The sequence below is a fragment of the Sturnus vulgaris genome, chromosome 1 (genome assembly GCF_052056855.1).
Source record: "Sturnus vulgaris isolate bStuVul1 chromosome 1, bStuVul1.hap1, whole genome shotgun sequence".
NCBI classification, from domain to species: domain Eukaryota; kingdom Metazoa; phylum Chordata; class Aves; order Passeriformes; family Sturnidae; genus Sturnus; species Sturnus vulgaris.
In genome coordinates this window covers 73,251,350-73,276,612 of record NC_142243.1, presented here as the reverse complement: position 1 = coordinate 73,276,612, position 25,263 = coordinate 73,251,350, and the positions used below count along the sequence as shown (strand labels likewise).

The following is a 25,263-nucleotide window of genomic DNA, read 5'->3' as shown; positions in this document are numbered from 1 at the left end:
AGATAAGACAGAAAAAAAAGAAGGCACTGTTTGAAGCTGCAGAAGTGTACTGAAGGTGAGTTATATTTTATTTTATTTCATTAAAATATATTTTAAAAACATACTGTGTAAAACAATTATGATTCTCAATAATTTATTATTTACATTAACAAATTCTGTTTGACTGTTATTCTATAGACAGAAATGAAAAGTCTGCAGAAGGGAGTTGTATTAGCTTCTTCAGGACCAAGCAAGCCTCTTTCCCAAGAAACATGTCCAAAAATGCATTTCTTTCCATTTCAGTCCCTTCAAATTAATATTTGCAAACAGATGGCAAAAAGCTCAATTAACAGTCATGTTGGTGAATGTTGAGCACTCTCAGTGAGAGCTGGGAATTTGGGGGGCTCTGAAAGGGAGAGACCCCCAGCAGACTTTAACATTGCACTACTCAATAGTCAAGAGGCTGCAGAGTCCAATCCCACTCTTGCTCCCACTGTCCTATCTCTGCTGAAATCCATGGCATTACACAACAAGGAGGCCTGCACCTCACCCCTCCAGGCAGATCTCAGAAAGCTGGACAAACTCCTTGAGACAGGGTGGCAGTGGAGAGACTGTTTTTCCTACCACTGTAGGCACACTGCAGCTTATCATTCTTTTTCAGTCCAAACACAACATAAATCTCAGTGTCTTCCTTCCCATCCTCTGGAAAGAAATATGCATAGGGAATTATCTCTCTGATGTAAACATCTGTAAGCACCATTCACATCTGCTGGTCCACTTGAAAAGAAAAAAATATTATCAAAGTGCCTGTTGTAGCCTTGACCCTTCTTAGTGGAGCAGCTCAGCTTTCCCATTGGCTTTCCAGACTTCTGGAATCATCCAGGTACCCAAACATCATGCACAGTTCATTGCAGTGCCAGTTGCTGTCTGCTCTACCATTCCAGGAAAGAGCAGTCACCCTTTCAGTGATTATACAAAAGCCCATGATTAAAAGAAGTAAAGCTGGCAGCTCATGTGTTCTGTTTCCTGGAGGCACTCAATGGTATTTCTGACATCTCGTGTAAGGCACCAATCCAGTAGCTGAGCAAAAAGCAACCCACGAGACCTCCATTAAGCAACTGCAGAGGGAACTGACAAAGTTCAGCTGGTTTGCTTGTCTTCTTGCTTACAAAGCATAAAAAGTGTGGTCACACCATCAGAGGAAGTTTCTGGTGGTGTCCTAAAAGGGGAACTCAGCTTGCACCACAAGGAGCACGGGTGACTTGTGGCTGCTACAGCACAAGTTTCTGACAGCTGTATCAGCGTGGCAATTCCCACAGACATAGCAGAGATTTCCTTGATTCCCAGGAAGGCTCTGCTGCCTTGCTTTCAAAGTGAATGAGTTTGTTGTCAGCAGCAAAGCAGATATCTCCTCCCAAGATGTCTCCATAACACACAACAGAGAACCACACCTATAAACCCAGCTTTGTGGCGCTCTTGCTGCAGCTTCCCTGCTGATGGTCTTGTCTGCACAGCCTTATTCACAGAGATGCAATGTCAGAGATAGCAGAACCTATGGACGAAGAGGTTGGCTGGATGCTGGCTGGCTGCACCCCTGAGCAGCCTCAGTCCAGAATGTCAGTCTCAAATGGGACCAGGTGGTAGTATGTCAAATTGGTGACATAAGCTGCTGGATCATCACTGTCTTCCAGCTCTGAGGTAAAGTCACTAACACTTTCGAACCTAAGGAGAGATGAAAAAAAAACACCAAAAGGCATTAAGTCATTTAGAAAATCAAAGGAATTGGGAAAAAAGTACTAAGGGAGTGGGAGAAGCACTTGGATCTGATTCCATCCACACCTCCTTCTCTTCCTATACTCATGTGTTTATGACTAAACCATGTGCCAGTGAAAACCATGGTGCATGCAAGCAAGTGATCGTGTCACCCCTGACTTTCAAAACTACTGGTGAGGAAGGAAGGAAAGAAGCAGAGAGTCTTGGAAGAGTGAATCACGCAGTTGAAGTCCACATCCTTCTATTTTGTTCCCACAGCATGTGTGAGCAACACAAAATGCCTCAGTTCTCACATAAAAGTGAAAAAGAAACTGCCTTTGTTTCCCATCTGAATTTGGACTCAGCCTTTTTCACAGGCACTTTCTATGGGTTTGGCTTTTCTAAGAGGCCAAGTGTTAACACAGGTAGGAAAAAATGACTACAGTGTCCTTCTTCCAGAGTCTAACTGGCCTTCCCATGGTACAAGATTTAGATTTTGACAAAGGATCTCCAAATATAAAAAGATTCCCAAATTTAGTTTCACTTGTTTTGGTCTTTTCCTCCCCACTTCCCAACACTTGTTTCATAACCTGAATTCTTGGAAGAATTACCTACTGTCTCATACCTACTCAACCAGAAGGCATCATGTTAAAACCTACACTTCTCTCAGTTACACACATTCCCATTCCAAGAAGGCTTGAATTTCTGCAGTAAGAAACATTATCTTCTACCTAGACAGCCTAGCAGTTAAAGGCATTCACTGCAGGCCAAGGACTAAATTTCACCTCAGTTATAAAAGAGGTTTGAAGAACTGTAACATTTCTTTTTCTCAAACTCCCTCTCTAATATTTTGAAAGAAATTTCATTGACTATGACAGAGTGAAAAATAAAAGGAGGCAGAAACTGAAAAATTGCACAAGATGGAAAAAGAAATTCTAACCTAGCTCTCACTTTTAGCATGTCTCTAACGCCTTTATCAGCCTAGCTGGCCTACTCTCTGAATGGCAGATAAACAGATGAGCTTTAAAATAATTAATATTTAAAACTGCATCTCATCTACACATGAACTAGTTAGACTCTTCAGATCAGTGAAACAAACTGCAGTCATCCCTCTAACATCGCCCTAGAGGGTGACCTAAGAGTTAAGTATTTCAGAGGACCAGAAGAAGGGTGATAGGGGAAACAAACAGATAAGTCTCCCACTCTCATCTCTTCCCAAAACTTTATTTAGACGTATCATGGATTATTGGATAGCCTGGTCTATACATCCTGCAATGTATGGCCACAATTCTGTCTTTTCCATACTCTTTCCTTTTTTTTTTAACTATGAGAGCCAAAACAGAGAACATTTTTGAGCAGAAACTCATGGATTTTCTCCCGCGGCGCTGTTGCTTTGCTCTTCACTTTAAATGAAACAGCAGTGAGACTGAACTTTGAATGTTTATTACCCTCATTCCTCTAGTCCCTCCAGGCTGTTTACTTGCCTGCGTGTGTGGGAACGTGCGCACAAGGGAGTTGACTTGGTATCTTGCAAACACTTCACAGATCACGTTGTGCTGTCTTATGGACTGCAAGTGATCCAGAAACAACAGATTATGAAATACCAGTGGGGCAGATAGAGTGAAGAAAGCAGAAGAGGCATCAAGAAGGCTATTCAGATTCTGCTCTCTTTCTCTTTTCAGCATAAAGCTACATGATTACATCTGAAAGGTCCCACAGATTTTGTGGGTCTCCAGCCTCACTGATAGGTTACTACAAGCAGAATATGAGGTGCAAAGCAGTGGAAGTCAGATGCTGTGGTTAAGCAGAAAGCTTTTCTTGCCACCAAAAAGGAAATGTGTGCACAGCAGTCTGTGAAGCACTGCTCTAGAGTGCTCACACAAAACCAAACTCAGTAAACCAAGACTGCTCACCACAGTCAGCAGCTGTGTATGACACCAGCACCAGCTGTTTTTGACAAGAGTCAAAATCCTTTTGTGCTCTTACCAACAGGTCTTTCTCTCAAAAGAAATTCTGCAACTCTACTGTAGACCTTCAGATTCCTAAATGCCTGAACTGCTGCCCTTAATTTTTTTCCTCAAAGTACTTTGACAGATGCACTGTCTTTTGCAAGAGCCTACTTCTTGTGTTGTAAGACAAAATCCTTTATCATTTTAACCTCTGTTAATGCATTAGATTTGCTACTCAGATTCACCAGGAAGAGGGAACAACATAGAAGCTTATGGTTTGGACAGGCTTGCTTGGTAAAAAACTGGTGGCTGGGCTCAAAGAGTGAGGGATGGTGAATGGAGTTAAATACATTTGGTAGCCTTTCACAAGTAGTGTTTTCTTGAGCTCAGTTTTGGGGCCAGTCCTGTTGAATATCTTTATTCATGGTCTGAATGTGGGGATCAAGTGTACCCTCTGTCAGCTTGCAGATGACACCAATGTGCTGGAGGGTAGGAAGGCTTTCCCAGAGGGATCTGGACAGGCTGGATTGATTGGCTGAAGCCAATTGTATGAGCTTCAACAACACCAAGTGCCGGGTCCTGTGTCACAACAACTTGCATCACAACAAGTGACCCCACACAGAGCTACAGGCTTGGGGCAGAGTGGCTGTAAAACTGCCTGGCAATAAAGGACCTGGAGGTGCTGGTCAACAGTGGCTGAACAGGAGCCCATGTGTGCTCAGGTGGCCAAGAAGGCCAATGGCATCCTAGCCTGTATCAGAAATAGTGACCAGCAAAACCCAGACAGGGATTGTCCCCCTGTATTTGGCACTGGTGCGCCCACACTTCAAATCCTGTGTTCAGTTTTGGGCTCCTCACAGCAAGAAAGACTTGGAGATGCTGAAGTGAGTCCAGAGAAAGACAACAGAGCTGGTGAAGGGTCTGGAGCACAAGTCCTGTGAGAAGCAGCTGAGGGAGCTGGGACTGTTTAGTGTGGAGAAGAGGAGGCTCAGGGGAGACCTCATCACTCTCCACAGCTGCCTGAAAGGAGAATGTTGCCAGGTAGAGGTTGGTCTCTCTTCCCAGGTAACCAGCAACAGGGCAAGAGGTAAAGGCCTCAAGTTCTACTGGGGAAGTTTAGATCAGTTATTAGGAAAAATTTCTGGACCGAAAGGGTTATCAAGTATTGGAATAAGCTGCCCAGGGAAGTGGTTGAGTCACCACCACTGGAAGTATTAAAAAAATCATACGTATCATAGAATCAGAGAATGGTTTGCTTGGAAGGGACCTTAAAGATCATCTAGTTCCAACCCCCCTGCCATGGGCAGGGGCACCTTCCACCAGGTCAGTTTACTCAGAGCACCATCCAGCCTGGTTCTGAATGCCTCCAGGGATGGGGAATCCACAACCCAGGGAACTTGTTCCAGTATCTCACAACCATTATCCAAATATTTTCTTCCTAATAGCTAATCTAAACCTACTCTCCTGCAGCTTAAGGCCACCTTATCCTGTCACATGCCCCCATGGAAATTCCCTCTACATCTCTCTTGCAGGCTCCATCAGGTATTGGAGTGAATTTGCCAAAAAGACAGCTTATCCAATGAAACAGACTCTGCTGCTGGCCTAGAAGAGGTGCAAACAGTCCTTGCAGAGAAAGGTACCTCTGTAAACCAAAGCATAACTTCAAATGCATTTATTTACACTTTTTTCTTTCAAAAGGAACTTCAGTCTACTCTCCAGGAACTATATACAAAAGGACCTGTTATGCCACATGGATGCTGAGCACACTGGCTTCACCACAGTTTGCAACAGTATGGTGTACTGCCAACTAAATCAGAGAAAATATGAAGGAAGCAGAAAAGACCTACTTCAGAACAACAGAGTAAGCAACTGAGACTTGGAAAAATACTGTGGTTTCTTTTGCAACAAGTATGAGACTTTTCAGCTGATGGATCACTGGGCAGGTAGCACTGCAGGCTACACAGCTAACCAGTATAGGGAATGAGCACTTCCTGCTGAAGCACTTCTTCCCAAAAAACACAGATTTGCTCTGCAAAATGTCTCATTCAAGTCCTTCAGTAGCCAAAACCCAGAAGTCATAAAGAGTTTAATGCAGCTGAAAGGAAAAAATTCCCATCTGAGGATATCAAGTCCACAAGGAATTAATGCTGATTTCAGGGTAGAACATACCATAAATCCAATTTTACTGAGACTGAAAGGGAACAGCATAGGATTTGAGAGATTTTAAAGTTTCCTCTCTGGGCTAATAACATACATTTAAACCAACAGTACAGAAAATCTCTGCTTTTGAAAAATGTTCAATTTTTACAAAACAGCTGTGCTACACTGGTTCCATTATCTCCTGGCTATTATGTCTTGGCTATAAAATACAGCTGCAGGATGGGAAAATTTAGGGCACCATATAAAATACACATTCGAAATTTATTAACTTCTTGACTTCTGACTTCACATCCTTTGGAAAGTTAAACTAAACCAGGCTGCACAAAGTCAGGCTGTTACCCTAGATTAATTTCTTCCACCACAGTTTATAGGAAACCATGCCTGCCATTCAGTTTTTATCACATTAGTATTTTCTGACTTTAGCAGTCTCTGACATCAATGGGATGACAGTTAGATGATTGTAGTTTCTGATCCCAGGGTGCTAAGTTTTGCTTGGGCTGGAGCACATTTTTTAAATCAAAATTAGCTATAAATATATTTTTTATGATTTAGAAAAAAATCATCAAAGTAAGGCAGGAAAAGGCTTTCTTTGGTAATATTCTTCTATTATTTGTCATTCTCAGTACAAAGAGTGATCCACTGCGAGCTATAACAATTTTAATTTCCAGGTATTGGCCTTACAGAATTACCTCAAGTGTGTCATTTCAGCCTCATTATTACAAGCTTATAAGCTTAAATGCTGTTAGCAAGGTCAAGGTTCAAAACACTAAGTGATAAGTTAATAAAAAGACTTCAAGAAATTACACTGGAGCCAGACATACTCTCCAGCCCCTGATAAAATGCTGCCAAGCTCTAAACCTTGTTACAGACTGGCATTTCAAATATGACAAGACAGATCACTGCAGTCAAAGATAAAGGTTCTATAAGTGTTTTAGTATTCTCTCCTTCATTTGACTGGTCTAATGAAAATGTAGGCCAACATTTCTCATCAAAAATATTTAAATGGTTCACTACCTGAAGCTCGTTTGAAATATCAATCACCTGGCATGACAGAAATCTGTAGGAGCATATTTCCATCAATACCCATCTGTGAATACAGCCACTGACTTAAGACCTACATGAATCAAGGAATCACAGAATGGTTGGGGTTGAAATGGACCTCTGGAGATCATTCACTCCAACCTTCTGACAAGGCAGGGTGACCTAGAGCAGGTGACACAGGAACATGTCTAGGTGGCTTTGGAATGCATCCAGAGAGGGAGACTCCACAACCTCCCTGGGCAGCCTGTTCCAGTGCTCTGCTGCCCTCAACATAAAGAAGTTCTTCCTCATGTTGAGGTGGAACTCCTTGTGCTTTAGTTTATGGCCACAGAAGCCCCCCTGGTTACAGGTTTCTGACCCCAGAATACCTACATGCATTAGGAAGCAGGACTTTCCAATGAAACTAGACCAACTTGCCTTTTTGCTAAGGATATAGACATGCTACACCAAGTGCCAGCTGAACAATTGACCTCGTTCAATTACTTTCAGGGATGTGTTCCCTTCTGAGGACAGTGTTTTGCTTTCCAAACATTCTACCACCCTTTGTACCAGGATATGCCATTTGTTAGGCTGTTTGGGTTTCCAAGTTTGGGCTCAAACCAGCTCTCATCAGAGTCATGAGAAAAAGAAATAATTCTGTTTTCCCTTTGCAGCACCCCTACAGCAACCTCAGTTCTTTTTCCATACATAGAGGATTGATCACTTTGGGGTCAATCATTCTCCCATTTTACCCACTTCAATGGGAAATTGCTGTGAAGTGTTAGCAATCAGGCCCAGTAACATTTAACCAGTCAGGATGACAGCTGTACCAGTCTTGATCTTAGACAGACAATAACATTTTGCTAGGGGGGGTGAGAAAGCTACAGCAAAGGTGACAGCATTGCTCTTGCTCAAACTCCACTTACAAATGTTCTGCTGAATCTACATCCAGGTGCTTCTCTTTTCCATTAGGTATACTGTGGTCAATGACTATTGTTTCAGTGTTGGCTAAACAGAATCCATTTGATCGCATGATTTCTGTTGGGAGAAGAAAGAAAACAAGATTAAAACAAAGAAAGCTGGAAAGCAACTGTGTATCATATGTAATTGACATGGTTATAAACTGAGATATGTGTATGACACTGAAAACCTGCACAGGAAAGCAGGAATGAAGAGTTGGTTTCACAGCTTCTTACAGTTGCAAACTGACAGAGCTCAAGCAATTTTATTCACCTAACCTGTTCATGACACGGAGCATCTGAAGCAACTACCACTACCAAATGATAATTGTGTTTTTCTTAGACAGTCCTAGGCTTACGCAAAAATAAAAAAGACATAAAAAGGCAAATGAAAAGTGATCTTACAAGTTAATTCAACCACCAACTCTTAGCCATGTAAAGAAACACCATATTTTACACTTCACTTGATACTGCTTATTTGTTTCTGTGTTGGAAGCCTTCAGTAGAGAATACCTAAAATTTACACCTAATTCCACTGACTTACTACCATGGGGAGAATTGATAACTAAAGAACAGTATTTGATGTGAATGAGAAGTTAATCCATATCTGTGCTCTATGGAAAGTCAAACTAGGCAAGTCACAAGGATTTCTTTCAGTCACACAATTTTAGATGAAGCTAGGCCCAACACAAAATAAATGCACTTTAAACAAAGACATATTTTCAAAATAAATAATTTTGAAAATTATTTCAAAAAAAATCAGCACAGACTTAAGTAGGATAACTCTTGATCTGCCTCAAGACACTGTGACCTTGTGTTACAGCCTTGCATTATCAGCACAACAATAAAAAAATTAGTCTGTGGCAGAAAGTATGGCAGACAGAAAACACACCAACAAATTTCAGCTATATATGCAGTTCAAGCAATACAGGAGATGAGACAGGAGAGAGGAGGTAGACATTTTTTAACATTACATGCTTCTGCATTAAGGTAAAGCCAAAATTCACTTGGATATTTTTCTTGAGAGTCATCTTTGACTTTCATTCCATATTTTACTGCCACTCAGTTTAGCAGAATACATTTGGGGTTGTGAAAACACTGAACCCCAGCAGAATCACACTCCACATGACTCATCTTGAGCCAGCATTGTATGATTGTAAAATAAGATTTACACCATAAATTCAAATTCAGCTTTTATCCTACAGGGCAGTCCTTTCCCTCTTCTCCATCACCTACCACCCTGAGCAGGACCATGCGGGGGACGGTTTTTTTTTTCAGGGAACACAAAACATTTTTGCCTTCTTTTCCAAAACTGCAAGCCAGGTAGAAAGCTGCACTATGACTATCAGGAATGTCAGTATTTTCCTAGTGTCCTTGACTTGACCTAAGAGTTACAGCATTTCACTGCTGCATGAACTGCTTTACCCATTATCATTTACTGCCATCTACTGACAGCACTGCCAGACACGGAACCATTTCCATTGTGCAACATCCAGATGAGGCAAATATCAATTAACATAAAATTTCCACCTATGTTCTTAGCATTAATGGCAGCAATCACTTGAATGATAAAATTAATTACCACAAGATCCTTTTGGATAGCTGCATAGATAGGAGAATCTTCCTCTAGTTAATTAGATATGACTCGTCACTACCAACAATAATTTAGAATTAAAACATGCTATTATTCAGCTGAGATAGTTTTGTTAGTACCAAAGAAAATTGATAGCAGTTCATTTCCAGACACTATAAACCTTGGAGGACTATGTAGTATTTCACTTCAGTTAACTGCAAATAAGCTCTTCTGGTGACACAAAACCAGGAATTTCCATTAGGCTGAAACAAAGTGTTTCAGTATAGAAACACAAACCCAGGCACACCAGAAGCTCCCAGACTTTTCACAAGGGTCAGTAGCAGATGAAGAGGGGAAAGGCTGAAAGAATAAGCAAGGACAGGCTCTACACTTTACCCACTATCAATCTGTGGTTTAGGAACCTCCTGTCTCCACCTGTGACAGGTTTCAGTGTACTTTTCCTCCACTTCCTTGTCTAATTCCCTTTTGAAGTCACTTCTGCTTTCAGCTTCTCCATATCCTATGACAGTGAGTTCCACTCCTTAATCATGCTTTGTATGGAAACAAAACGATGTTATAGCCTTCCTTTTGTTTGTTTAAAGCCTGTTGTCTGTCAATGATATTGGATAACCTATAGCTCTTGTTTCACAAGAAGTACATGGTAATTGACCTCCTTCTATTCACAGCTTTATCGACTTCCATCGTACCAATCTATCTCTTCTCACAGGTGAAGTGTTCTTCTTTAATTAAACCCTTTCTTAGAGAAGCTGTTCAACAACTTGAATCCTCACCCTTTATTTGTATAATTTTAAATTCTATTATATCCTGAGATGAAGAAACCAAAATTGTGCATATTGTGTTCAAGATTGGGTTATGCTCCTCTTCTTTGTTTCCCCCTCCTTTCCGAGTAATATCTAATATTCTCACTGCTGATACTGCCCATTGTTTGGCAACAAACTTACATTTTCACAGAACTGTATCAATAGCCTCAAAATCTCCTTTCTAAGTGGTGACAGCACTATTATATGTGATGATATGCAGTAAAGACTGCATTTTCCTCACATTCACTGCTTTGCTTTTGTCAGCCTCCCATTTCACCTGCCACTTTATTGCCTGAATGCACGTTGCACAGTATATCAAGGAAAATTATATATCCTATAACACAATACACTATTGAGAACTACATTTTGAATTGTTGATAGAGAAATAATAATGGGAACAGCAAACGAAGTAATTTTCATTCTTCAATTCTTGTGTCAACCACAGGAAGTTAACAATTCTTACCTGATATTTTAACTGGACTTTGAAAGCTTGGCTGAATTTTATGGACATTGTCATTTTTTAGAACTTGGTCCAAAGGAGATCTCTCAAAGAACGTGAGGACAACTTCAGACCTTGAATACTTAAAAAGAGAGAAATAGAAACAGAAATCAATTTTTAATCAGTAGTTTGCTTTGTCCCTCTTCTCCACTTCCACCTCTACATAGCATGTCAGAAAGACTTATTACAAGTGACAGCTTGGAGGCACCATTACACAGTTCTGGCACTCAGGATTTCTCCAAGTTATTCAATAAATTGCTGCTTCTCTGAGAGTTTGGCAAAGCCCATCACATTCTAATCTGCATGAGAGTGCATGTCACCATGAAGGAGGAGTCAAGCTGGGCTGAATTGGAACTTGGCTTACTCACCTTCCAAGGCATGTTTATAATAGTCTTCAGAAGCTTTTCCACTTCATTAAGTCTGGCTTCTATATCATGGGCTTCTTTTATTGTGATGAGCCCTAGAAACAAAGTAAACAGATCATAAGCATAGACAAAAGCACACTTATGCACACTTTAGCAGCCAGAAGCAGCCCCTCAGGAAGATGTGGAACAACCTCAAATATGCCTTCCAGAAATGTATTTTAAACCAACTGATGATAAAATGTGCACCCCAAACTGCAGTAGGTGTAGTTTACAAGCAGAGTTGCAAGCCTGACACAAACTCAGCTGTTTATGACCATATGTAGGAATTGCAAGACAAGCAGAAGTAGAACCACCTACTCCTCCACCCACAGTTTCACTACACAACATTCCCAGCAATCATTGTTAAACAGCCCACTTTCTGCTTCCAAGAACCATTATTCATCCTTTTAATTTTTTTTTCTGGAAATGAAAAGCAAAAGAAAACCCAAGATAACCAAAAGACACATCCTACAGATAAGAGGGGAAAAAAATAAACACAAGCTAAACAAATGGCTTTGAGAGCAGTTTTTTATTTCTCTGACTGTAAGCCCCAGTGAGTGGTTCAAGGAAAATTTGTCAGTATCATGTTTTTCAAGTGCAAGATAAGGATTTTTTTCATCTATTCAGTCACTAAATTATCACAGTGCTGCAGAAGGGATTAAGACAGAAATTTTACTGCCCAATAGCCAGAATGATGCATTACAATGCAATATTGAATTGCTCAGTATGGCAATCTTAAACATTGACACCATATTTTGTATGAATAACCTGCAGGACACATCTGTATCTTTCCCCTCCTCTAGCAGGCTGAAGAAAATGCAGCACAGGTTAGATGCATGTAAAGGGCATATGAGAAGTAAACCCCAAAATCTCACATCTCTCTAGTGGGCTTTTTATTGCTGATATTTGCAACCTGCTTTTTCTAATCAAATCATCATTTAACTTCTACATTTGTGCATCTTTTCCAAGGAGCAAGATACACTAATGAAAATGAAATAGGTAAGATAAATTGTTAAATATAACAAGCCACAATAAACAAACAGCCGAACAAAAAGCTGGAACAGGAAAAGATACAATAAATCAAAACCATCAAAATTAAAAATCTCCAAAGCAGTCTGTGAGAAAGTACTTCAATATACTACAATTGTGTTAAAGTAAGTGTATCTACATCTTCCTATTCAAAAGACAAACTTAGAGCCATCAAACCTACAGTGTGGGAACAGCATCCACAGTTTCAGTCTGCACCAGTCCTTGTTTGCTACCAACGAGATACAATCCCACAGAAACTTTCCAGACAAAAGTGTGACTTGGAAGCTGTCAGCTCTCCTCCAGTTACAGCTCCAAATAAAACAGAGATTGTCTCCAAAGCAACTGGGTTTACTTGACAGTTGTCCCACAAAAGTCCCCTGCTTGTATAAGCCTTTCTCTTGCTCAACAGTAATTCATTTTGCCTGTTTTTTCAGCACGGCTATCGCCTCACCCCTCTCCTGAGAGCAGAGCAATGCACACCAGCAGGCATAGCAGGGAGGTGGTGTGTGTCTTGCTTTGACTGGTGTACACTATAGTCAGGTAGTTTGGCTTGGAAATTCTCTAAAGGCTGTAAATGTGAATAAACTCATCTGCATTGGTCTGCAGACTGCAGACTGCATACTAGCTGGGCTGTGCTTGGCATTACAGACCTGAATTGCAGACCAGCACCATTCATTGTCCTAACTACGGGGTGCAGACCTGTGTGAATCTGCTCCACCCCTCCCTTAAATATGTTCCCATCCCACATTTGGGTCAAGCTCAAATTTTTCAATGAAAAGGGTTTAATCTTCACTAAAAGAAAGAAAAAGCTGCCAATGGCCCCACAGCTCAGACACCCATTCATGATGTTAGAAACATGCTGCTGGCCCTGCTGCAGCCCACATCAGAGAAAACAGAGCCAGCCACCCTGCTACCAGCTGCCATGGGGTGCCTCTGCTTCTCCTGCTGGTCTTCATCCACTGTGCATAAACACTGATACAGTCAGAGCAGAGACTGTCCAGCTGTGGATCCCACTTCATTGTCCGTCCACCAGGGATTCAGCATTCAACTGCTCCCTCTCAAATCTGCCCTCGATCTCAGACCCCTTCCCAGATAAGCATGGCATGCACTGCTGGAACTAGTATTTTACCAGGAAGAGGGATACTTTCAAACAAATGAAGATATTCAGACTGGGAGGGGGAGAAAAAGGAAAAAAAAAACCAAAACCACCTTGGCAACAACCCTGAGCATTCATCCCATGAGGAAAACCAGCCAAGCGGTCAGGATTTCTCTCATTAGTAATCAGGGAAAGCATCTGCAGCTCCACACGGCCTTTTTATGCTTCACCAAGAAGTCAGACAAGGCTGTCAGCCTGTTGCACTGTCATAGATCGCCCCGTGGGAGGTTTTACAGCTTCTTGCATTCACAAGGAATTTCCAGCCCTGGTATATTATCTCCTTCTACCTCTTGGAAAGACACCAACCATGCAAACCCACACTCCAAATTGGAAACTGGCACAGAAGACTTGCAACATCTGGCGCCATAAAAAGAGTTTCTTATGGAAGCTTTCAGTAATATCAAAACCACTAAACAGACAGTGTAGGAAGGAGGGTGATACATGTTCCTGGACAGCTTCCTATATATGTGCTTAATGATAGCAGATGTGCAGCTTTGGGGTGTAAGACTGCTGACCTTAAATGAATTCCCCATACAGGGAGTTCAATTTGGCCAGGCTAAAGCCTTTCTTTTCATACATCTGCAACCCAAACAAACAGAAACCACTTGACTGGCCTTATATACATATATTTAAACCTGTAATTTCTTCTGCAACTGTCATGAAGTTTGTAAGGCCCTCATTTATCTTAATTCTACAAGTCTCTGTTTCTAAAAGTTAACAGATGCTCTTGTGGCTTTCAGTTAGTCATAGACCATGATCTCACAACTTGAGAGGCTGCTCCCAAGCCCATAGCCATGCTAACCAGAGCAAGGCACTGCCTGCCCAAAGCCAGGAGGAGTGGAGGTCCTGGTCCTTCCTTTCCATCCCTCTCAGCACTCTCTAACTGGCTGCTGTCATCAACTACAGCACCGACGTGCATGAGGAACACCGCGCTTTCACAAGGTACAATCTCTTGTGTCAACACCAGCTTAAGGTGCTCCCACCCTCCCTTGCACCTCATTTCCTCTCCCACACCACAACACAGAGCTGCTTCTGCTTTGCCAGCACAATTAGGTGAGCAGCAGGCAATACCTCAAACCACTCCTGTCAAAGGCTTCACCTCAGGAAACCCAAGACTGCACAGAAGAAGCAAGAGACTGCAGGCGAGGATGCCCCATCCAAGCTCCTTTCTCATCCAGGCACTATAGTAAATTTGAGCAGGAATCAGAATTGGTGTAAAGAAGGGTCACAGAACTGCATAAAGTTTCCAGGCCTATTCTTCACTTTGTGGAAGTTTATTCTTTGCCTGTCTTCTTTTTCCTGTTTAGAAGATTTGGCAAGGCAGAAAGAAAGAGGAAAAAAAACCAGACTGATGTAGGATCTTCAGACACTGGAAACGCCTGAACAAACAGACACACAGACATGCCAGCTGACACTGCAGACAGAGGCCAGCACCCCCACCATTCATTAACCCTGACACAAATGCATTAAAATGTGGATGCATCTGGAGCATGTGGGACCCCCGGCCACATATGAAGAATCCATAGAGCAGCTACAACATGTCCCGAGGCTGTTGTCTCTGCCCATGGGCCATAAATTCATGTCTAGTCTATATTTCTATCTGGGGCTTTTACTACCCAAGAATCTTTACTCTGTTTGTTGTAAAACAAAAATAAGATACCAGTAAAGCAACCAGTATCCTGCACCAGTTGTGCTTTCTTCACTTGTTCAGTCATGCAACAGAGCTGAACTCAGAGCTGGGAAATTTGTCAGTGAGGTCATGATGAAAGGCTGTTCTCATGCCTTTTTCTCAGCTCTGGCCCTTGTCTGGATTGCTAATGGAAAACATGTACAAACTTCTCCCAGGAAAGATTTGCTCGCTGTTTTGTTACCTGTACTGTACTTGGACAATTAGCTATTATTTCAAGTGATTTAAATGTTATAAACACCAATGTTTATAGGGTTTGAGGTAAACTGGAGTCCCGCTAGCTCCTTTTTTTTGCCACAAACGCTGCTGCCAAATACCACGAACTTCTAAGATTCCTTCACCCCGCACACAGGGGAGCCAGCAGGCTGGCTTACACTGCCTAACCCAGAGTGGCACTTAGCTGTGCCTGGGAGATTGCTTTTTTAAAAATTACATATTCAGTTACCTCATTCAATCCTTTTGATATTTTCTCTGCCCTTTTCCAGACCAAGAGGCCCAGGCAGAGTCCTTAAGACTGAAAAGGATTTGCTTTCAGTTCAAAACCAAGCGTAGGTAGCAACTCTGTGCAGAGCAACATGTATCTGGAAAAGTATGGCACAAGCAGCACCAGAAGGCTGCAGCTTTCTTCCTGCCCTGGGTCCCTGGTGCCGGGGCAGCTGCAGGAGGCTGGGAGAACAGGCCAGCAGCTGTGCACCTGGCACGCTGGCTCACAGCGTGGGAGAGGGGCCCAGAGCTGCACACAGGCAGGAAACGAGCTCAGCAGCAGAGGAGAATGAACTGAGAGCCAACTCCTGATGTAAACACACAAACCTTGGTAGGGCTGTCCTATTACTGCTATGTGAGCCACCAAATCTGCAACTAATGACATTCTGAAAACCACAGATAATGCACCGCATGTTTCTACCACAGGAAGCAGGACAGGAATTGCAGCATGTGCTTCATGGCTCATAATGAAATCACAAAGCAGTCCTGACAGTCAGTGTACACAATGAGCATTGTCTCAAAAATCCTCTAGTGCCTTCCAAGGAAGTGGAAGTTCATGCCCAAGTCAAGTATCTATCTGTAATGTCACATCAATGATGACACACGGAAATCTGTTTTTCTGGAGATATGTTGCTACGTACAAGTCACTATGTACACGTGATACCAAACCCCGTCTCTCCAATCTAAAGGACTATACTTCATGTCTGTGGTCAGGACAGGAGCAAAGAATGTCCAAGAGATACCCTATTTTCTCAAAATCAGTTCTACACATACAGGAAGCTGAGCAAGAGCAGAAGCCAAGGTGTACTTTCTGAAGACACATGCAAGACGGAATACCAATAGTCCTAAATGCTGTGTGTTTCAGTATGCACATGAGGATTAAAGTTACATTAAGCCCCTCTCATCTAATTCTCTCTCCATTCCCTACAGGAAGACTGCAGAGTAGGTATCAAAGGGAAAAAAAGGAGTAACAAATAAATCCAGAGAGAAATCCTATTGTGTTCTGCTAATCTACACTGCAAGAAAGATTTGAAGCTTATAGATTTAAATCATGAGTCCATCCTTCTCTCTTTGCACAAGACCCCAAGCAGCAGTTAGGGATTTCAAATCTTTTGGGAAGGCATACAAGTTGCCTTGCATGGGAGACTGCTACTTTGCTATCTCTCCTGACCAGACTTCAATGAGAGACGTGTCCCTATTCTCTAGTTATAGTATTCATTACCACTGCAGTGCTAAAACTTTATTTTCCTTTTCCCTCATTCCTCCTGTCCCTCAGATATATTCTGGGCCTTGTGCATACACACAATCCAAGATGTAGATGGAGCAATAGGAGGAAGGTCCTAGTCATTAGAGAATAATGTTAAATAAAAGAGTCTAATTTGATCCATCCAAAGAAGGCCCAGGTCCAAAGTCAGATCAGGCTGCTAGGGACCATATCTAGTTGACTTCTAAACAGATCCACAGACAGATATTCCACAGAAACATGCAAGCTACTTAGCTGGCACATGGATCAGGGCTGAAAGAAGACAGACAGCTCAGCCCCATTTTTTCTGCTGTTTTACTCCTTTGCACTTCTTCCTACTTCCTCCCTCTGCTGAACTGGATCTTCTCAATCCATTTCAGCTGTCATTTTCCCCTGCTTCATGGCCACCATACCTTGCTTCTCCAAGCAGCTGCCCAGGTAGGATTCCACCTCACTGCAAACACGTGTTCCCTCAACCTTACCACCTGGGAACTATGACATTAGCCACCTCAGATTGGATTCTGAAAAGGCCAAACCAGCTTCCCTGAACAGCTGCCTCCTCTCTGATGAAGGAGAGGAGGATGAAAGATTGCTAGAAGGGCAAGGGAATACTCAGGGGTATGTAAAGGCAGGAAATGAAAAAAAAAACCCAGCAGATGGGAAAGCTTGCTTCACACCACTTTTCTTCAATAACTGCAGAAATAACACCACAGGGATCTCTTAAGTCCAAAGACTTGATAAGATCCAGAGAAGGGCAGATAATTACAGGCAATCAGGGATGTCAGATCTTCAATTACTAGAGACCAGGACTGTCACTTTTCTATTCTCTGCCTGTTCTTTATGCTGTCTTCTGCAGCATCTGGTTCTCATCACCAAGGACAGGATCCTAGAGCTAGCTACAGCACTGGTCTGACTTACGTCTGGCAGCTCTAGCAACTCCTCTTTGATGCCTCTTGCCTAATTCCACAACCCCTCTCTCTTGAGGCAGACACACTTGCCCCTTCCCCTTGTGGGGAAGTTCATCCATCTCATATGACAGGAGTCACTACAGCGTTTACAAAGGATTTGCAATTGATGCAGTATCACTGACAAGATCCCTCTTGCTGGCATTACTGAGGGAGCAACTAAGAGGACACAGTAGAGATGAAAAGAGGGGTGGGTGTAGGGAGGTGGACTTTTGACATTTATCACATTGTGCTACCCTTCTTAAACTTGATGTTGAGGATCAAAATTTTTAAAGAGGTATCAGTACACAAAATGCGAGTCACTCCATATTTTCATTAGTTCCACTAGGTAGTAGCAAACGTATTGAAGGCACTGAGATAAATCTGTTTGATGCAGAAAGAGAGAGAGCTTTTGAAACCCTGCCCACACCTTTTTTTCTTTTGCAGCTCATATGAAGCAGATGCAGGATGGGGAAAAGCCCTGTCCAAACAACTGTCTGACTGAAATCCCCCAGAGTGAAAGTGACCATGATCTGATGACCCTGGCACACTCGAATACCTGTGCAAAGAAAGGAGGCAAGTTAAAAGCTGAGAAACCCAGACCCTCAAAATGATGGGTATTTCACACATTGTATTATTAGTTATGAGATCTCTCAGGATCTCTGGAATGGAGAAGGCATGTTTTGGTGGCAGAACACAGCAGACAGACTTTCCTCACAGAGTTCCCTGCCTTGATGCCTGATGAGTCACAAGAAAGAAAAAGATGTCAAAGAAGCATGAGATAGGAGTGAACAAAGCAGTCAAAACCTGATGAAAAATGCAAGCTCCTACAACCATTTTTAGTGCTGATTTCTTATCAGGTGAGAGCTGTCATGAAAAACACACCTCATTTCCATTCCTTTCCACCACAAAACTTCCCTGAGACATTGCCTTGGTTTACCACAAAAAGGCAACTTGTGTCTAGCTTTATAACAACACAGTCAGCTTCATTAATCGCCATCATTACAAATGAACCATGAAATTCAGCTGATAAAAAAAACAAATCCAGAAGCCACAAACTTAATTTTGGTTACACAGTTCTGCTGGAGCCTGATAACCAAGAGCTACATCTTTCGTCTGCCAGACAGAAGCTCTGAGCAAGCTCCACTAATGAACTGTTGACAATGTCAACAATGAAAAGAGCACAATAGATGCAGTGTATTTATCTGTATTGTCACAGCACCGAGAAACAGCTGCTGTCTGTGGAAACCACTATGCTGCTTCTTTAGAGCTCCCTGTTCTCATAAATCACACCCCCAGATGGTCTTGTAAACAACAACAATGCTATAATGCAGCATACAGAAAACTAAATTTTGAACACAGCATTTGCAAGCAAACAATATTCCTGGGCTGGGTCTCCAGGAACTGCCTTCTGTGCAGTGCTCATCCTTCCAATGGCAGCCCTGGAGGAGTTTCCCGCTGCACAGCCACTAGGACATGGAAAGCAGCTGAGGCAGGCACAAGGCTTGGAGCTAGAGCTCAGCCTGGTCTCTGTGAGGGACTGCTCAGGTCTGCTGCAGGTGAAGTAACTGCTTCTAAGCTATGAGGCAAAATAAAGGTGCAAGGTTTCTATAGGAAATCTCCACCTCTACTAGAAAACTTCTATGGATGGACAGAGGTTGAGCACCTGCAAGGTGAAAGGGAACAGAGAAGATCTGCAGAGCCATAAATAACTATGGATGGCAGCACACCGGTGAGGGAAACCTGGAGGCAAGGAAAAGGAACAGAAAGCAGCTCAGGGATAGCAACTTGGAGAGGCAGAGAGGAAATAACAGAAAGAAGAGCAAGGGGAAAAGAGACCACGACCAAGCAGAATTAGTCAGAGGAGGCACGGAAAGGAGGAAAATGAGAACTTTGGGAAGAGAGGCCTATCTAATAATAAAATAAATCTGTCAGAGAGTTTCTGATTTGGCAGCTCAGAGTATCAGAGCAGGACTGGGCATTACAGGTAGGTACAATATGAACCTACATTGGAAGAGTATCTGAGCCTCTGTTCTGATAACAAAGATAACAAACAAGTGCAGAGGAGGATTGCCAGAAACCACTCCAAAGGCAAAACAAATCCCAGTTTTGAAAGGCTGCTAATGTGCTTTTTTGGTTTCCTTAAGGGCTTGATTCTGCCGGCACTGAAGTCAGAGGTGAGGGAGGTGTGTGACTGCTGTCTGCATTGAAGCTGGCTCAAATTCTAGGATGAATCTTAGATGAAACCTCCTCACAAGTAGTATTTAGAGAAAATGGGGAAGGGAAAGGGAAAGGAAGAGTCCTTTCCCAGATTTATACCTCAGTTTTGGTGTCTATTTGGTCTGTTGCAACTATTTCTATTTCCATCAATTTTAAGTCAGCTTCTAAGTCCATAGCTCTGCCTTTCTCAAGAAAACTGATGAAATTCAAAAGTAGACCTTGCATAGAGAAACAGACAGTTTAGAAACATTAGGCTGTGTTCATTGCAGGAGTGAACAAACCTGTGCTTTCCTCTTTTGTACATTTGCCTAGAGCAAGGGACAGGCAGATTTCAAAGACAAATAAAATACTAGCAAGTCATCGGTAACATCAGAGTGAATCATACTTAGTCACCCTGCAGGTATGCACATATCTAACCTTGTTTACCAGCTTCCAAGTGAGATGCCTTGTGCTGCTGAACGTCCTTGGCCTTTAGCATCACTGTACACTCCAGATGCAGAGAGTGTACTCTGTCACATGTTCTCATTAGTTACCAAAGACAAGACCAAATTGTGGGAATGCCCTACTCCCCCCTGGGACCTCCCCTCCTCTCCTATCAAAGAAAGGGCAAGATGAACAGCCACTGCAGACAGCTACACCTCCCATCCTCTCCTCTGCTATCTCAAAGCACTCAGCATCTTCAACAAATAAGGAAGGAGAGAACATTGTGGAAGTCAGTCCAGGAGGATGAGGGGTCAAGAAAGGAATGGAGAGGATGGATTCCTCACGCTGAGCAAGAAAAGGAGCACACTCCTGCTCAGCATGAACTGTCTGCTGAAACCATCAATAAAGGTAACAACCAACTCTTTCTAAAATTGCTGAGGTTTTTAAAATAACCACAAACTTCGTTTAAAAAGTTAATAACATCAAATAGCTCAAGCTTCCACTCTCAGTCACATCCCTTAAATGTAACACACTGCAGCTTGACTGATCTGTAGGATAATGTTAGTCTTTTAATGCTCCTTAGGCAAATCTGTAGGGACTTTGGAGTCCTTCAATGCAATGCAAATTTGGTTTGCAACATTTTATCACTTCCTCCAGATAAAAGGCAGAGCTGACATTCACCTTCTTTCAGGAAGCCCAAGATAAACACACATACACACACACACATACAAACTCACATACATTTGCAAATACATTTGTATATATATAAAAAAACCACACAAATGTATATGACTAAATGCTAACGCACAGAAGAATGGGCTTTTGTCAGGTGTTTTTGTTAAGTACATTGAGCCTCACTGTAGACAGCAGGACATCTGCTTTTAAACAGGGCATTAAGAAACCATGCTTACCCCATGAATTTTGTAAAGACTGGACATGCCCCATGCAATCTCTTCTTATATACAAACCTTTGCATCACTGTCACTTAGTTAAATGAGATTTTTATGTTTCAACTTTGTCAAGTTATCAGAGGCTGTGGCCAGCCAATTTAAAATGTTGATATGATGAAGTGTTCTTTAGGCAGAGAAGCATACTCTGCAAAGTAATTTTCTTTAGAGCAGGAGCAGCATAATTTTAAACAGAGTACTGCTGAAATTGTGACGCACACTGTAATTGCTTAGAAACTACTCCTGATTTTTATTCCATCTCTGCTGCAAAGTTAACCCCCACCCCCTCAACAAGCTAAACAGATCATAATCTACTTATACTAAGTTTTGATTTTTCAAATCCTGATGTTTTGCTCATTCCCCATTCTACTGAAGTCAGTGTGCCTGTTCCTGAGATAAAAGTAAGTCAAGGTTGCTGGCTCTATGTTTTAGGCACAGATTGAGCAACACAGGCTGAGGATGGTTAATCTTTCCCAGTTGCTCATGCGTGAATGGTGCATCTACCTGAGACTGTCAAGTAAAGCTAGTGCAAGGGACTATAATCCTATCTGGCTCAAACCACACAAATAATGCTTTGGAGAGAAGTGAAAAGAGTTGAATATATTGCAAAAGCTTTGGCAGGCCTTGAGAGAGGAGAGGAACCATGCTCGCTTGAGAGAAGCGCTGAGGAATGAGAAGGACTTTAGGATAAGCAGCAGCTCCTGTGCACAACCAACAGGGAAGGAGCACCAGGAGGGGCAGGAGGCCAAGGATCGAGTCCATTTGCAACCAGACGCAGCACACACCCCAGCCCAGCTGCCAAGCTACTCTTCAGAGCTCCATAAAGCCAACAAGAAGGGCTACTGGCACCCTGGGATGTCAATTTTTAGTCATAGTGACTCTGGCAGGTGCTGTGCCCTGGAAGCCACAGGCAGGCTCGCTCCGAACCTACCCAGCATCTTCAAAAGCAGTGGCCCAGGTGCCACATACACCTGAAGGCCATGCTACTGAAAATTTACTGCCACTCAGCACTAGTAAAAATCACACCCGCAGTTCTTTGGGTAGGACACACGCGGTGGGTGACAAGATTTTGCAGCACTTTAAATCTCTGGTCAGCAATAGAAAGGCATGAGGCGCTGTTTGTGCCGGCACACACCAGGGCTAAGAGGTGCGGTTCAGCATCCGCAGAACAACCCCATTCCCAGCCTGCACCCAAGCGGGAGGACACAGCCTCCCTCCGGCAGCCATCCCTGCGAGCATCTCCTGCTCGATCCCTGGAGCGAGCAGGGGCTGCCCCGGCTCATCCCTGCTCCCATCCCTGCCGTCTGCAGAGGGCACTCGGGGCCCGCGAGTGGCGGCGGAGCTCCCGGGGCCGGCGGGGCCGAGCTGCCACCTCCCGGCAGCGGGGACAGGAAAACCCAGTGCCAGGGGACACGGACCGGGGAGAAGGCTACGGCTCCCGAGGCACGAAGAAGCTTGGAGAGGGAAGGGTACGAACGTTTTAATGTGAGGCAGGTAGAAAACCCAAACCTAGCCCACCGCCAGAGGTTAGGAGCATGGAAAAAGACCTGTGTCACTATAAACACCTGTCAGAAAACATCCTGGGGAGGCAGCCCGGGAGAGATGCCACTGGCAGGGAACAGAGCTCGCTGTCACCTAGGTACGGCCCAGGAATGAAGTCCAGTGGGTTTACATTTGTATGAACTGTGGAGACCCAGTTCCGAGAACAGCAAAATGCAGACTGTCTGCAAGGGGGTCCCACTAGCAAGGTGAAAAGCTAAGTGAGAGCTGGGGAAAACTTTCTCATCCTCTCACAGAGAAAATCATGCACAGAATATCGGCTTTTCACCGTTCTTGTTCAATCAAATAATTTACATCGTAACTCAAACAAGTGAGGAGACTGGAAGTGCTAGGCATACACCGATTTTCAGATGACTGGATGCTCCCCACCACTCTACACACTTGAAATACGTCAGAGAAGAACTCGTAATTCTATCTATAAAATACCCTAAACATTAAACAAACTAAACCCAACCCGCAAGACAGCTTGGGTACATCCTGCTTCTGCACAGCAAGGCCTGAGCATGGACAACATCCCTATAGTTTTGCTAATCCACTTCAGAAACTGGGAGAGAACAGACGTCTCTACTAACCGCTGCTGTAATTCCCGTTTCCACAGAAGTTATGCGAGGAATTATGCCAGCTCCCAGAGTTGCTCAGTCCCCTGGCAAGCGACGCAGCCCTATTTTTTTTGCCCTCTCCTTGTGGCAAACAACATACCAACATGCGGAGATTTTTCAGCTACACCCATTTTCTTGCCAACCACCCCCCAGCCCTTCCTCGGGGAGCTCGAAGGCACCGGAGAGGGGCAGCTCCAGCGGTGATCCCTCTGTTCCCCTAGCCCAGCCTAGCCCGGAACCCCGCAGCTGAAGACAGCAGAAGCGATACTGGGGTCTCCTTCCTGCAGGAGCTCTCAGCTCCAAATGTATAGCGAAAAAAAAAAGAAAAAAAAAAAAGAAAAGAAAAAAAATAAAAAGGAGAAACACAAATCAACATCCCGGGAGGAGTTTCCGACCGCAAAACGCCCCCGCAGTTTTCCTGCCCCCCCCGCCCCGTCCGGTTCTCAGCAGCTCCAGCTCCTCACTTCCCTCCGCCGAGAGGGACTGCTCGCCCGCCCGTCCTCCCCGGCCACCGCCACCCGAAACCCGCCCGCCCGCCGAGCAGGGAGCGCCGGCGCCTCGGAGGCTGCTCAAACCTTGGAGCAAGGGAGAGCGGGACAGCTCGGGCCGGTCTTCAGGGAAGGAGTCGAGGAGCCTCTTGAAGAGGCGGCCGAGGTCGGAGTAGCTGCGGTGCAGGTAGAGGATGTTGCGGTCCGACCACTCGGTGCGGATCTCGTAGAACTCCTCCTCGTCGCCCCGCCGGCTGATGATGAGCCGCCGGATGCCGTTCACCCAGCAGCCCCGCACGTACATGTTCACCAGCGAGGTGCCCTCAAACACGGCCGAAGCCATCCCGCCTCCGCCCGCACATCCCCCGCCGCCGGCGCAGGGCGAAGCGCACCGCCCCGCGCCGCCGTGGCCAAGTTAAGAGGAGGAGGAGGAGGAAGAGGAGGAGGAAGAGAGAAGGGGGGTGTCACCCGCCGCACGGCCCCCCGGCCTGGCCCTGCCCGCCGGGGCTGTGTCGCCTCCCGGCGCTGGAGAGAAGCTGGCTAGTGGCTCATAGACGGAGCCAGGGGACAGCCCGGGCACCCTGCCCTGCCGAGAGCAGGACAGCTCTCACCCCCTCCGGGCGGGGAGCAGGGTGGCTCGGCCCCTTCTTCTCGGCTCCGCAGGAAGGCAGAGCCCCTCCCGTCCAAAGGCGGGGGGACGCCCCGGCCCCGGTCCCGCAGCCAGCGCCCAACCCCTCCGCCGAACCCTGCGATCCCCGCGGGGCGGGATCCTCCTCTTCCTTCTCGGGACGTTTTCGTAGACTCCGCAGACATGACGAGGAATTGTTTTCTCCTCCCAGTGACCCCAGAGGTTTTTTTTAGTTTTTATTTTTTTTCCTTTAAGACTCAGTCCCTGCCAGCTGAGGGAGGAAGAGGGAGACTGCCCGGCTGTCAGCCGCCAGCAGCGCACAGGGTGGAGCAGCGCTCTCGCTGTGCCCCGGGAAACCTCAGTGGAGCCCCCGGCAACCGAGCCTGCACCTCCGGCGGGAAGAGGGGCCAGCACAGAGAGGAAAAACAGGAGGGCGGGAGTACACAGCTAGTGCCTGGGACTCCAGTCGGCCTTTTAATAATTGTCTAGTGGGACGGCATCCCTGAAGGAGCCTCCAGCAGCATCGCATACAGGAGGGAGATGGGGAGGTCTGTGCTGCAAACACAGGTCAGCACAGACTTCCCATCCTCCCTCCTTCCCAACCCATGGCATGCAGTGCCCGAACGCCCAGAGAGCGGGGCACGGAGAGAGCTGGCAGGGGCCGCAGCAGTCGGCAGCAGACATCTGACAAAACCGGAGCAGCACTGTAGAGCAAGAAAGTGTGTGGGAGATGCCTGGGT

The 25,263-nt window shown here is 44.5% G+C and overlaps 1 protein-coding gene across 1 annotated transcript; it reads right to left on the bottom strand.

Annotated features, from left to right (window-relative positions):
• Positions 1-45: 45 nt before the first annotated feature.
• Positions 46-24,504, bottom strand: PXDC1 (PX domain containing 1). Its single transcript, XM_014872381.2, has 5 exons — positions 23,983-24,504; positions 11,081-11,172; positions 10,677-10,794; positions 7,787-7,898; positions 46-1,701 (listed from the first exon to the last, which is right to left on the bottom strand). Exons 1-5 carry the CDS (start codon positions 24,236-24,238, stop codon positions 1,584-1,586), a joined length of 696 nt encoding a protein of 231 aa, XP_014727867.1. The 5' UTR covers positions 24,239-24,504; the 3' UTR covers positions 46-1,583.
• Between the last annotated feature and the right edge of the window lie 759 nt (positions 24,505-25,263).